General features: G+C 41.9%; 1 protein-coding gene across 1 annotated transcript in view; it reads right to left on the minus strand.

Annotated features, from left to right (window-relative positions):
- Window positions 1-12,876, minus strand: part of LOC149239512 (chloroplast stem-loop binding protein of 41 kDa a, chloroplastic-like) — a 228,274-nt gene that overhangs the window by 178,035 nt on the left and 37,363 nt on the right. The window contains exon 2 of the mRNA XM_089373443.1: window positions 380-501. Coding sequence (XP_089229569.1) covers window positions 380-501 — 122 coding nt within the window. The remainder of the gene's footprint in view (window positions 1-379; window positions 502-12,876) is intronic.

The raw sequence follows: 12,876 nt of genomic DNA on the forward strand, positions 1-12,876 counted from the left end.
TTTATTTATCTTTCTTAAACCTTAATTTTTTATTCTCTCATAAAAATATTTATTCATTTCTTCATATTAAAGCTGACTTTAAACTTATTAAATATGTCATTTAATGTGAAATTTATTATGTGAATTATCTTGTATCAGGTAGTAATGCTGGTTTTATCAATATTCTCTTAAGACAATTTCATGTGCTCTAGTGGCAGTTTAGTCAAAGGATTAACGACACAATTCAACTCAGTATAGCACGATCAGTTCTTAAATTAGCAAAAGAAAGCTTATGGGCAGGCTGTATTTTCTTTTTGAGTACATGCACATCACATAAATGCAGTTGACAAAATGGAAATTGAATTCTTCAAATCAATCATTAATGTGAAAAAGAGCGTACTTGACAGTGTCCAAGTCTTTGCCATTGTTATCCAACACTGCATCAAACATGGTTGATTCAAATATTTTTCCAATTTCAGCCGGTTTTCCCCATGTAGTTTGCACTCCAATATCCCTTAGTTCCTGACCAAAAAAACACATAAACGGCCATTCAGATAAAATTATCAAATTGAGGACTTTGGAAATTATATGCATAAAGTGTGAAGTTTTAACAGAGCCCTACCTCTGCTGCACAAAAGGAAAGAGCTCTTATGATGTATGTGTTAGGGTAGTTTGGGTAAAGTTGACTCAGTCACAGAGTCAATTTGATATGGTCATCAACAGTTTTACCATTGGCAGTTTATGAACTTCAGGCTTTGGTAACCCATGGTATTTTCATGTAATGTAGCCTATGTAAATGCATGATGACTTCATTGTAAGTTGTGTTTGGGCTATTTTGACAGCATGGTAAAACGCAGCATGGAGACTGTAAAAAAATAAAATGCCAAAGAGTTTGACGATGACATAATGTAATGTCCCAAATTATAAATTTGCTAGATATTGCTTCAAAAAAATTAGCCGTCAATTCAAATAAACCATGATCACAATTTTGAACCACAAAATCAACAGAAAACTGGAAATATATTCTGCAACTGAAGAATAAACAAGACAAATATGCAGAAGAACTCAACCTTATTTTATTAAATGAAAGAGTACATATAATATTGGAAAAATGGTTGAGAGAATGGCCTCAAAAGATCTAAAACAATGCCACAACTGGCCTCCAAAATACACTGAAAATAAATAAGCTGCAACCAGTGAATTCTGGATGAATTCACCAAGGAGAGAAATGGATTCTTGCCCACTCTCACTGAATCACCCGAGGGTTTCCGTCTTGGGGCTATAACTGAAGTTGGGAACTCCTGGTTCTCCAAACCTCTCCACCAATAAAATATCACAACTCAAGGATGTCCCAAATGATCTCTTCCTCATTTTAAAGGTCCAGTAGATAGATCTCCAAGCCTCTAGAAGCATCTTGTTTTATTATTTTATTATTATTTTAGAAGGTCCCTCTTGACTCCATCTAAGTGGCATTTTAATTATAATTGACGTAAGTCACTTTTAGACTTTTTCCCAAATTACTCATTTTCCCTTTTTTACTTTTAATTAATTAAGTGACTAATTAAAGTCACTTTTAATCTGGGAATATGGTAAATCACCCACCATACTCTCTCCAGCCACTGAAAGTCACTTCTCAACACCCCATCTTGTAGATCTTCTCGTTTCGGTTCCAAGGTGTTCAATCAAAAGATTCTCCCGGAATGCCACACCATGCGTAATTAATTAAGTCAAGTCCAGTTATAAAACCGCTTTTTGAAAGTTGTCGAAATGCAACGGAACAAAAGGCGAGTCGTTCGAATGATGGAATATGCCATGCGAATGCCATCGGATCCCATAAAAACTCCTCAAAACTCCTCTAGAACCCCTTAAGATGTAATCCTGCTCCTGCAGCCTAGCCATCACATACCCTGGGAACCCATCATAGTTGTACTATAGAGGAAAATAAATATGGGGACATGACAAATCCTCCCGCCCCAAGATTGCTTTCCCTCAAGCAATCCATACCATTCCATTGTACAAGCATCTGTAAACTGATACCAGGATCCCATATGAACCACTGGACCACATCATGCCTCCATGCAATCCAAACATGAATGGATCCCTTAACACCCAGATCCCAAACAAACCACTTACACAATTTGCCATCCATGGATCCACCTAGATCCCAAAATGTTAAGTTATGGTATGTTCTATGCTTATAACAGTTTACTTCTTTTTCTTATTATATTCCACCGATTAGCAATTACATGTACATAAAGTAAAGTGTAGATAGAACATTAAACAATCGACAGAAAACAAGCCAAGACAAGAGACACAAGATGTGGCGGCTAGCCAGGGACAAACCCCACAATGTGTGGGGAAACCCTTTGATCAAATCTTCTTTTATCTTCAATAATTCAGCAGAGAGAAATAGTACAATAAATCTGATTCATATCAGCAGTAGCAAACCCTAGATCAGTAGCATCAGCATTAGCGACTTCATTATCAAACTAGGGCAGACCATATCTCACAAACCGACAGTCAGATTGACTCCATTCCACCACCAAAAGTTTCGGCTTCCAGAGGAGGTTCAGATGAACCTACAGCGCAGTTCAGATGAGGAGATCTTCTAGGCCACGCAAGTCAATCTTTACTTCTGCAGTTGCAGCTTCAGTTTCAGCAGTTTCCGGCTTCAAACTAGGGCAGACGATATCTTGCAAACCGTTCGTCGGATTGACTTCATTCCACCACCAAAAGTTGCGGCTTTCAAAGGAGGTTTAGATGAACCTACAGCGCAGTTCCAAAGAGGAGATCTTCTAGGCCACGCAAGTCAATATTTACTTCTGCAGTTGAAGCTTCAGTTTCAGCAGTTTCCGGCTTCACATGTGTGAGAGAGAGAGACCCATTTCAGCGCAGTAGAGAAGAGACTCATATCTGCGCAGTAGAGAGAGAGAGATGTGATGAGATGAGTGAGTCTAAATGAGGAAAAGTCCTCTTATATTTATACACAACGTTGGTGGGTGAATAGATGCGACTGTTGGGCTTCTGAGCCTACATGAGTTGTAGGTCGGCTTGATAATAATTCCATAATCAAAATAAATTCATATCTCCATGAATACTTATCGGAATTGGATGATCTTTATATCAATCTTACACCTCTCGACGAGAGGAATCTAATAAAAATATTATTAGCCATGAATAAGATGACCCACATGAAGTTTTGCCCTGGTTGCCAATTTTAACACTCCCTCTCAACCATGGAGAACTTCATCTGCAATCTGTCTATCGGTCGTTACTATTCATCCATCAAATGCACTGCCTTGTACAGCCTGACCCTTGCCCTGCTCTACTCTATTTTGCCTGTTCTGCTTTGTCTTGATCTGCCCTGCAATGATCTGTACTGTTTTGTTCTATTCTGCTCTGCTCTTGCATTGTTCTGTTCTACTCTGCTTTTGTCTGAATTATGAAGAAGAAGAAATGATCGAGGATGTATCATACTGACTCAAAGTCAGTCTCAGAGTATGTACCACTGGTCCCAGACAAGTCTCAACCAACCCAAAGTCAGCGTCATAGTGAGTACAACTCCAATGGTCCCAGACAAATATCATCCTCCACTGACTCAAAGTCAGTCTTAGAGTATGTACCACTGATCCCAGACCAGTCTCAACCGACCCGAAGTCAGCGTCATAGTATGGTACAACTCCTACCACTGGTCCCAGATCAATGGAGGTCATCCTAGCGTAGGGAGTACGGTAGTTACAACGATGCGTCCATCGATACTACTATGGTCCCTAACTTCATTTCCCTGCTCATTGATCAGATGAGAGGTACTTCCCATGAGTCCAAGACTGCATGGGTAGGATGCCTCGACAGGAGAACTAATCAATCCTGTCCTCACAGGAGAACACATCAATCCTGCTACAATTGCCATGGAGAACACATCAATCCAGGCCTCACAAGAGAACACATCAATCCTACTATAATTGCCATGGAGAACACATCAATCCAGGCCGCCATGGAGAACACATCAATCCAGGCCTCACAGGAGAACACATCAATCCTGCTACAATCGCCATGGAGAACACATCAATCCAGGCCTCACAGGAGAACTAATCATCCTGCTACACAGGAGAGCGAATCATCATGTTCCACAAGAGAGCGAATCATCTTGTCCCACAAGAGAGCGAATCATCTTGTTCCAGTGTGCACCACCAGGGGAGGGTGAGTCACCCTGTGGTCGTACGTTGCTCCAGTAATAACCGCAAGCCCTCAGAGCTCCCAGAGCTCAATGTATGCAACATGCAGGACCCTTGTACAAGGGTTTCTTACCGACTCCAAGTCGTTTGGGAAAATCACAGATTAGATCTTTCCTCGGGGCTTTGACAAGGTGTATCAACCTGTACATCATCTTAATGCGATGGAGCCTCCTTGCTCATCAACTTACCATATCCAAGATGATGTCTATCTGCTGGAGCAATCGACGAATATGAGATTCCTCAATAATCGAATCCCACCTCTGGTTGTTATAGAGAATCACAGTGGTATCCAATGTAAATCCAAACAGCTCACTGAAGAGCTTTCGCAACCAGACTACCTCACACGAGGTTATGCTAGCAACAATATATCCTGCTTCTGCGGTGCTCAAAACCACCGACTTCTGCTTCCTGCTCATCCAGGATATCGAAGCAGATCCCAAGGTGAAACAGCACCCGAAAGTGCTCTTACGGTCCACCACACTACCTACCCAATCAACATCAGTATATCCAAGTAGTCTCACATCTCCGGCAGTGTATCTTAATCCATGAGAGATTGTGTCCTGAAGACATCTTAGAAGATTCCTGGCATCAATCCAGTGAGGCTCAACCAAATATGAGCTCACAATGCTAACTGCAAAAAATATGTTCGGACGGAGGTTCACCAAGAACATCAATGCGAATGAGTTTATGAAACTCAGAGGCATTTCCCAAATCTGGTCCGACATCACTACCATATAACTTCTAAAAGTTAAGATCCTCGAGGTAGTCACAGGCTTGCAGTCCATCATACCAAATCTTTCCAATATCTTTACCACATATTTCCCTTGAGATAGGAAAATTTCCCTTGGCTTCTGCCATACTTCAAGTCCTTGGTCCTTCATTTCAAATTCAGAGGCCAGCTCCCTCTTACATTTGTGAATGAGAGGGTCTGCACCTATTAGAAAGAGGTCATCCACATACAACACCAGTATGAGAGGCTTGTCATCTTCAACCTTAAAGTAAAGGTTAGGATCGGCTTCACTCCTAGTGAATCCCAGCTTCATCAAGTAGCTATCGATCCTCTCATACCATGCTCGGGGTGCTTGCTTCAGCCCATAGAGAGCTTTCTTCAACCCGTATACATGAGATTTTCGATGATAAATCTCAAATCCTTCGGGTTGCTCCACGTAGACCTCTTCTTTGATCAAGCCATGCAAGAACGCAGTCTTGACATCCATCTGATGTAGGTTCCATCCTTGTGAAGCGGCAAGGGCTATGATTGAGCGGATGGTCGTATATCTGGCAACAGGTGCAAATATCTCATCATAGTCTATACCTTCCTTTTGGGAGAAACCTCGAGCAACAAAACGAGCCTTATACTTTTCCGTGCTTCCATCTGCTGCATGCTTTATCTTGTAAAGCCATTTTGAAGTAACAATTGTCTTGTCTAGGGTCTGGGAACTACTTCCCAGACATCATTCTCCATAATAGACTCATATTCTACGGTCATAGCATCCTTCCATACTTGATGCTTGACGGCATCTGAGAATGACGAAGGCTCATTTTGTATGATCGTGCTCATGATGGTCAGGTATCCTTGATACCTATTAAGTTTCTTACTTTGACGGAAGGTTCCTCAAGGTGCAGCATGTCCTTTAGCATCATCAAGTATCCCCCTAAGCCATGAAGGCCTCTTCCTAGAAGAGGAAGGCTCATGTGAATGAGGATCAATCGGATCCATGGGTTCTTCTACATCAGGCATTGATTCATCATCCTTTTCTTTCGGTTCCCTGGTGTCAACTTCTTAAGAGCTACTCAAAGTCAGCAGATTGTCCACCTTGCTGAGAGACATATCTTTGTCAAAGGTGACATCATGACTAATCACGACTTCCCTTTGACCAGTGGTGAACATTTCTTCAGGAGTTTAGGAACCCAATGCTTGATGAGGGCATCAATTTTGTACATATACGACGGTGATTGTAGTTTCAGCCCATAGAAACTTTGGAAGTCTTTGATCATGTAGCATGACCCGGACAACTTCCATCATCGTGTGGTTCTTCCTTCCTGCCACACCATTCTGCTCAAGAGTATGTGGTGTAGTAGTCTCCCTCTTAATACCAACCTCAGGTATGCTTGAGTAAACCAATTGTAATATATCGGAGGTCTTGCTTTGGCTTGAGGGGAATGGTCCCCTTTTTAGCTTTCCTTTGGCACATCCCGGACATACACCTTCTACTTGGAATTCGGGCATCCCTGTTACCATCTGTCTTACATCGGGTAGAGCTTTGTAAGGAAGGTGGGCAAACCTCCGATGCCAAAGTTCGGACTAAAGAGTTGTGTCACAAGACATGACACCTAGCAGACTTCCATCGACCTGATATAGTGAATCAACACTAAACCCAAGAGTAAAGGCATCTTTAACATTATTTTTCCATATACATACCTTGCCATTGCTGAAGGTTACCTTGTAGCCTCTGTCTTCCATTGCCAAGATGGACACTAGGTTCCTTTTGAGGTCAGGTGCATTTAATACATCCTAGAATTTCTAGCCTTCTTGAATGCTTGTCCTCTTCCTTGATTCCCAGCTCTCCTCTTACCTTTTCTGTTGAATTTGTCATTCCTTTGATCGCCATCAGAGGGATTTCAAGTTGCACCACTGCATATTGTACCATGCTTCTCTAATCATGATTATGCTGCCCATGTCCGTGATTTTATCCATCATAATGCTCATGATCTCAGACATAGTGACTTGCAAATGTATCATCGTCATTTTCTTCTAGCCTTAGGTCCAGCCTTTCCTTTTGATTTAGTCCCGGAATTATTTCTTTTCTTTGCATGAGAAGAAAAGGTAGCAGCAGGACCTTTAGGCATGGGCATTTCTTGCACTTCTTCCCTTGTTTCTTCTTGAATGCATCTAGCCATTAGTTCCTCGGAACCAGGAATTACATTATAGTTCAAAAGAGTAGTCCTGAACACATACCATTCAAATGGCAATCCTCCAAGAGTTGTGAGTGCCATTTCTCTGTCAGTAATAGTTTCCCCAATAGATAGGAGATCGTTCATGATCTCGGTGATTCTTAAGAAGTATGCTTGCATACTTTCATCTTTACCCTTCTTGATTTCCCTCAACTTATTTCTAAGAAACAAAACTTGATTTGCATCATTAACTTTAAATAAACTCACCAGTCTGTCGTAGATTTCTTTGGAGGTGTGTAGATCAGAGATGTAGGCCACCAAGCGCTTGTCGATAGAGTCCCGGATGATCTTCTTTGTTTTGACTTCTCCATTTTTCCATTTGTTCCAGGCAGCAGCAGATGCATTTGATGAAGGCTCAACAATATTGCCTCTTACATGGTCCAGCACTCCTTGATCTTCAAGGGTTAGATCGATAGACATCTTCCATCCGTGATAGTCAGCTTTCTCACGGAGCTTGTCTGCGGCAGGAAAGAGTGTTGAGGACCCCATAGTTCTTTTAGGATAGCCTTGCCAATCTTCTCTTCGATGACTGCTCTTGCTCTTGCTCGGGCTTTGTCTTCACCTCAGCTCTGATACCATGTTAAGTTATGGTATGTTCTATGCTTATAACAGTTTACTTCTTTTTCTTATTATATTCCACCGATTAGCAATCACATGTACATAAAGTAAAGTGCAGATAGAACATTAAACGATCGACAGAAAACAAGCCAAGACAAGAGACACAAGATGTGGCGGCTAGCCAGGGACAAACCCCACAATGTGTGGGGAAACCCTTTGATCAAATCTTCTTTTATCTTCAATAATTCAGCAGAGAGAAATAGTACAATAAATCTTATTCATATCAGCAGTAGCAAACCCTAGATCAGTAGCATCAGCATTAGCGGCTTCATTATCAAACTAGGGCAGACCATATCTCACAAACCGACAGTCGGATTGACTTCATTCCACCATCAAAAGTTTCGACTTCCAGAGGAGGTTCAGATGAACCTACAGCGCAGTTCAGATGAGGAGATCTTCTAGGCCACGCAAGTCAATCTTTACTTCTGCAGTGTCAGCTTCAGTTTCAGCAGTTTCCGGCTTCAAACTAGGGCAGACGATATCTTGCAAACCGTTCGCGGATTGACTTCATTCCACCACCAAAAGTTGCGGCTTTCAAAGGAGGTTCAGATGAACCTACAGCGCAGTTCCAAAGAGGAGATCTTCTAGGCCACGCAAGTCAATATTTACTTCTGCAGTTGCAGCTTCAGTTTCAGCAGTTTCCGGCTTCACATGTGTGAGAGAGAGAGACCCATTTCAGCGCAGTAGAGAATAGACTCATATCTGCGCAGTAGAGAGAGAGAGGTGTGATGAGATGAGTGAGTCTAAATGAGGAAAAGTCCTCTTATATTTATACACAACGTTGGTGGGTGAATAGATGCGACTGTTGGGCTTCTGAGCCTACATGAGTTGTAGGTCGGCTTGATAATAATTCCATAATCAAAATAAATTCATATCTCCATGAATACTTATCGGAATTGGATGATCTTTATATCAATCTTACACCTCTCGACGAGAGGAATCTAATAAAAATATTATTAGTCATGAATAAGATGACCCACATGAAGTTTTGCCCTGGTTGCCAATTTTAACACAAAACCACCATAACCAATCATCCTCGTCCATCCCCCATGGCTCGAGTTGTGCTTTGTCTCTGACAATAGATGTTACTCCACCAGTAGAATACCAACTCATCACCTCTCTCCAATCCAACCTCTGGCATACGCCGAGGTCAACCTCACTCTACTAATGTTGGGTTAGTGCTACTGGAATATTGTTGAACTGTCGATCCACATCCCACTGCCCAATGAAACATGCAGTAACCCTCTCATCTAAGGGCTCCGGTTGTACTATGCCCCTCACTAAGAAGGATACTGCATCAATAGGATACCAATTCATGATCTCCCGCCAATCTAATGCATGGACATCGGTGTAAGGAACAACTTTGTTATGCCGATGCTGGTCCACACTCAACTCATGTTGCTTTGTCTGTTCAATCGACAATATCCACCAAGAAAACCTTATCACTCTCCCTACAATGGGTACAAGTGGCCAAACTGTGTTACATGCCTTCTCTATGTACTCCTAGAGAGGGCTGCTACTTGAAAACACTGTAGCTTTGTTGGCTGCCACTACACCTATCTACACCTCATCAATGGGTAGACCTAAAGATTGATGCACCACCATCTCCAGAAGATCCTCTCTCATCTGTTCAGAAGCTCCATGCTCCTCTGGTTTACTAATCTCTTGCAAAACTATCCTGACAGACTTCAGCACCCCCTAACGACAAGTGTCTATTAGTACTACAAACCTGTTGGTTGTTTGTGCATCTGTCTGCTCCTCATCAATGGTTGGTCCAAAAGATGGTTGCTCATCCTCCTCTATCATGGGCTCAACATGAACCTCCAACTGGCTCTCCACAAAAGGCTCATCATGCATACTATGCATATCATCCTCCTCAGCTGACTCATGCTCCACCATATGCTGCTCATGCTGAATCGTCACTCGTGACTCATCACCGTGAATGTCTCCCATATGATCCACTAATTGCTCACCATACACACCAGAATATAAATCTGCCCTGTTGTCAACAACTCCACATCACTGCTCATGCTCCCCAGGCATCCTCGTATGACCCCATGGACTCATCCAAAGAAGAATCTTCATCCTGAAAGTCGGAATGAATCTCCTCCTACTCTACCCCCGTCATCCCGTCAATGGTACTCAAGCATGACTGATCAAGTCCCCAAGGTTCCTTACAAATGAAGCAAAGACCCTTCCTCCTCAATTCATTCTTGTTTCATGTTTGGTCACCACCAATCCCATGCAACTCCTCATAGGTCAATCGTCTCCTTAACAGACCAATGTTCTGCTTAACCAACCTTTCGACTAGTTCATAAGCAGTAGGTGAGACCAATTGTTCTCTCCTCCAAATGGCCAACAATTTAGACTACAACCTCCTGCAAATGGCATCATGGCCTCCCATACATGAGGACAAAATGGATTGCATGTGTGTTATGACTATGTTAGGATGATGTTTCCTAATGTTGAAGAAGCATTGGAACATCTGCGGGATCAAGTCGTCACACTCCAGCTCAAACATGAGGTCATAAGATCTAACCAAATCCATGACTTCTAGAATCTCTAGCCTCTTCCCAAAGGTAGGGCCCTCACTATTATCCATATCCTGAAAGGCCTCCACTATCAGTCTAAATATTCTCCTCGTAATGTCATCACTGTAAGTAGGTATAGGTGCGGTCAGCATCATGATACTACTGAGAGAAGAGGCAACTAGAAGTTTGACTCCTATATAAGGGTGCTCCAAATACTTGTGTTGTACTAAGGCAAGCATGGCTCGTTTTAGAGCCCAAATCAAGTTTTTTTCATCTAACAAATCCACCTTGGAGAGGAGTGAAGCAAGTTCCTCCAACTTGAGAAGGGCTTTTACTGAAACCCCATGAATCTCAAATCTGTCCCAAATGCATAGATTTTGTATCCCAACTCATGCTCTTTTTGTGGCTGCTCTTGTTGTAGCAAAGTAAGTATTTGGAAAAGGTTCTATTGATTGTTGTTGCTAGTTTATTAAGAGAATTGATGAAGGTTTCATCCATGTTTTAGTCAAATGATGACAAGAATATCAAGTTGACTTCTACAAGACCTTGATAGCACAACAGAAGTACACAATAGTGACCAGCTGACTCAATATATAGACCTTATCACATGGCATAAAAACCCAATGAAACAAACAACTCAACTCGTCAATGCATCATGAACAGTCACATATAATGACTCTATGACAAATGCTCTTTGCAACTCATGACTCATAGACACTCAACTTCAGTTACTGATACTGATACTCAGCATTACAATGGTTTTGTACCAACACAAGGCACGTTTACAAGCTCAGCTCTGCAACAAACATTGTATACCCACAAATATTTTGTCACCGCTACATAGTACACTGGTGCTACGCACAACACCACTACTATGACTATTGACAGTCCCATGCGCAACAACCCATAATTCAACTCCAGTTCATCAACAAAGTGAACAGAGATAATTGTGATGGTTGAAGATGAAAATTCCACCACCAGCATAGTCAACTTCCCACAGTGTAACACGCACAACCAGCAAAGGAGAAAATCACTTTGCACAATGCCACTATTATGTCAATGAATTTTTGGGAGTAATTGATACATTGTTTAGGAGGTTTTCCACAAATAATGAGCTGACATGCATGCTGTGAGTGAATCTCCCTAATTTGTTTCCAGAATGGCTTATACAACATTCAACATGCACTGAACAAATTTCAAAAGAAACTCATGCTACTTATATCAGGCTCAGAGATGAGTATACAACTAGTACATAACAATATGGAAATAGCACCAATACAAATAGACTTTTTCTTTCATGGAATATGAATATAAAATGCACCTGGTAATCACTCCAGCGAGTAGATCTCGGAACAATAAATTGATTTGTTGGGAGATATCAACTTCCAGAGTTCAGGTTCAAACCCAGGAATTAATTCCTGAGGCTTCGTTTGGCCAAATCAAGCTACAAGATCATCATTTGAAGGCTCCAGCGTCTACCCTTCTTTATCATTGAACATATCAGCTCTCAAAGATTCCAACACAGCCCAAAAATGGGTACCTTAGGGACTGATACACGCATGACAATGAAAGTTACGATCTCTGGTTCGAACCAGCCAAGAAAACCCTCCAACTCGGCCTTCTAGTGTAGTGTTTGCACCCAAATCTAAGTAGAATGAGGGCGGCCTTCTTACTGAATGAAAGCACTCGGCCTGGGCGTCGAAATTTACAATATTTCAGCCTTTATTGAACCACTGACAATACACCTCGATTTAACTTAACAAATTCATTGCTAAAGCACAAGAATTGGGCCCTAATGTGACTCGCTCCCTGATTGATAACTTTTTAATGAATTCATGGCAGAATGTCTTGAAGGCTTACGTTCCACAAAAAGGCGAAACAGGGTCCACCTATGCTCAACGTATCTTGCACACAAGTTGCTCGATTTGATAACAATGGCTGGAAGCTATGTTTCACGGGTTCCCGCACCCGGGGGTGGGGTTCTCGAACCCGTCCCAGGTTCCCGCACCCAAGTACCGGATTCGGGTACGGGTTCTTCCCAGAAGAACCGGGTTCTTCAAAAAAAAAATGGGTTCTTTTCCTTTAATGGGTTCTTGGGTTCTTCGGGTTCTTGGGTTCTTGGGTTCTTCGGGTTCTTGGGTTCTTCGGGTTCTTCGGGTTGGGTTCTTTGGGTTTTTTAAAGGCTTGCCGAAATGAATGTCACAATTTCTTGCTGTTTCAGACTGTCTGCAACATGAGCCACAACTGTCGGTCCACTTTTATACACTCAATTTGCCTCCTACAGCTGCGGCATAGTCCCTCCTCCTTGTTGTTGTCAAACGCTGAGCTGTAGGGCTTGATTCATGCCACTGTTTACACAAAACAGCTCATTTTTCACTAAGGAACAGACCTTGGCCTCCCTATGCAGACTCCTGTACCCAACCGAAGCCCTAAACAGAGATGACAATGCCACAAACTTACCTCTACTCAACCCAGACTTGTTAAATTTTTAATTTTTTATACTATATACTATAATATGAGAAGTATACGTTTCAGTTCTTTTAACCTGAAATAGTTGC

The sequence above is a fragment of the Pinus tabuliformis genome, chromosome 8 (genome assembly GCF_031772625.1).
Source record: "Pinus tabuliformis cultivar Carrire ecotype Pingquan chromosome 8, CPIR1, whole genome shotgun sequence".
In the NCBI taxonomy this organism is placed as follows: Eukaryota; Viridiplantae; Streptophyta; class Pinopsida; order Pinales; family Pinaceae; genus Pinus; species Pinus tabuliformis.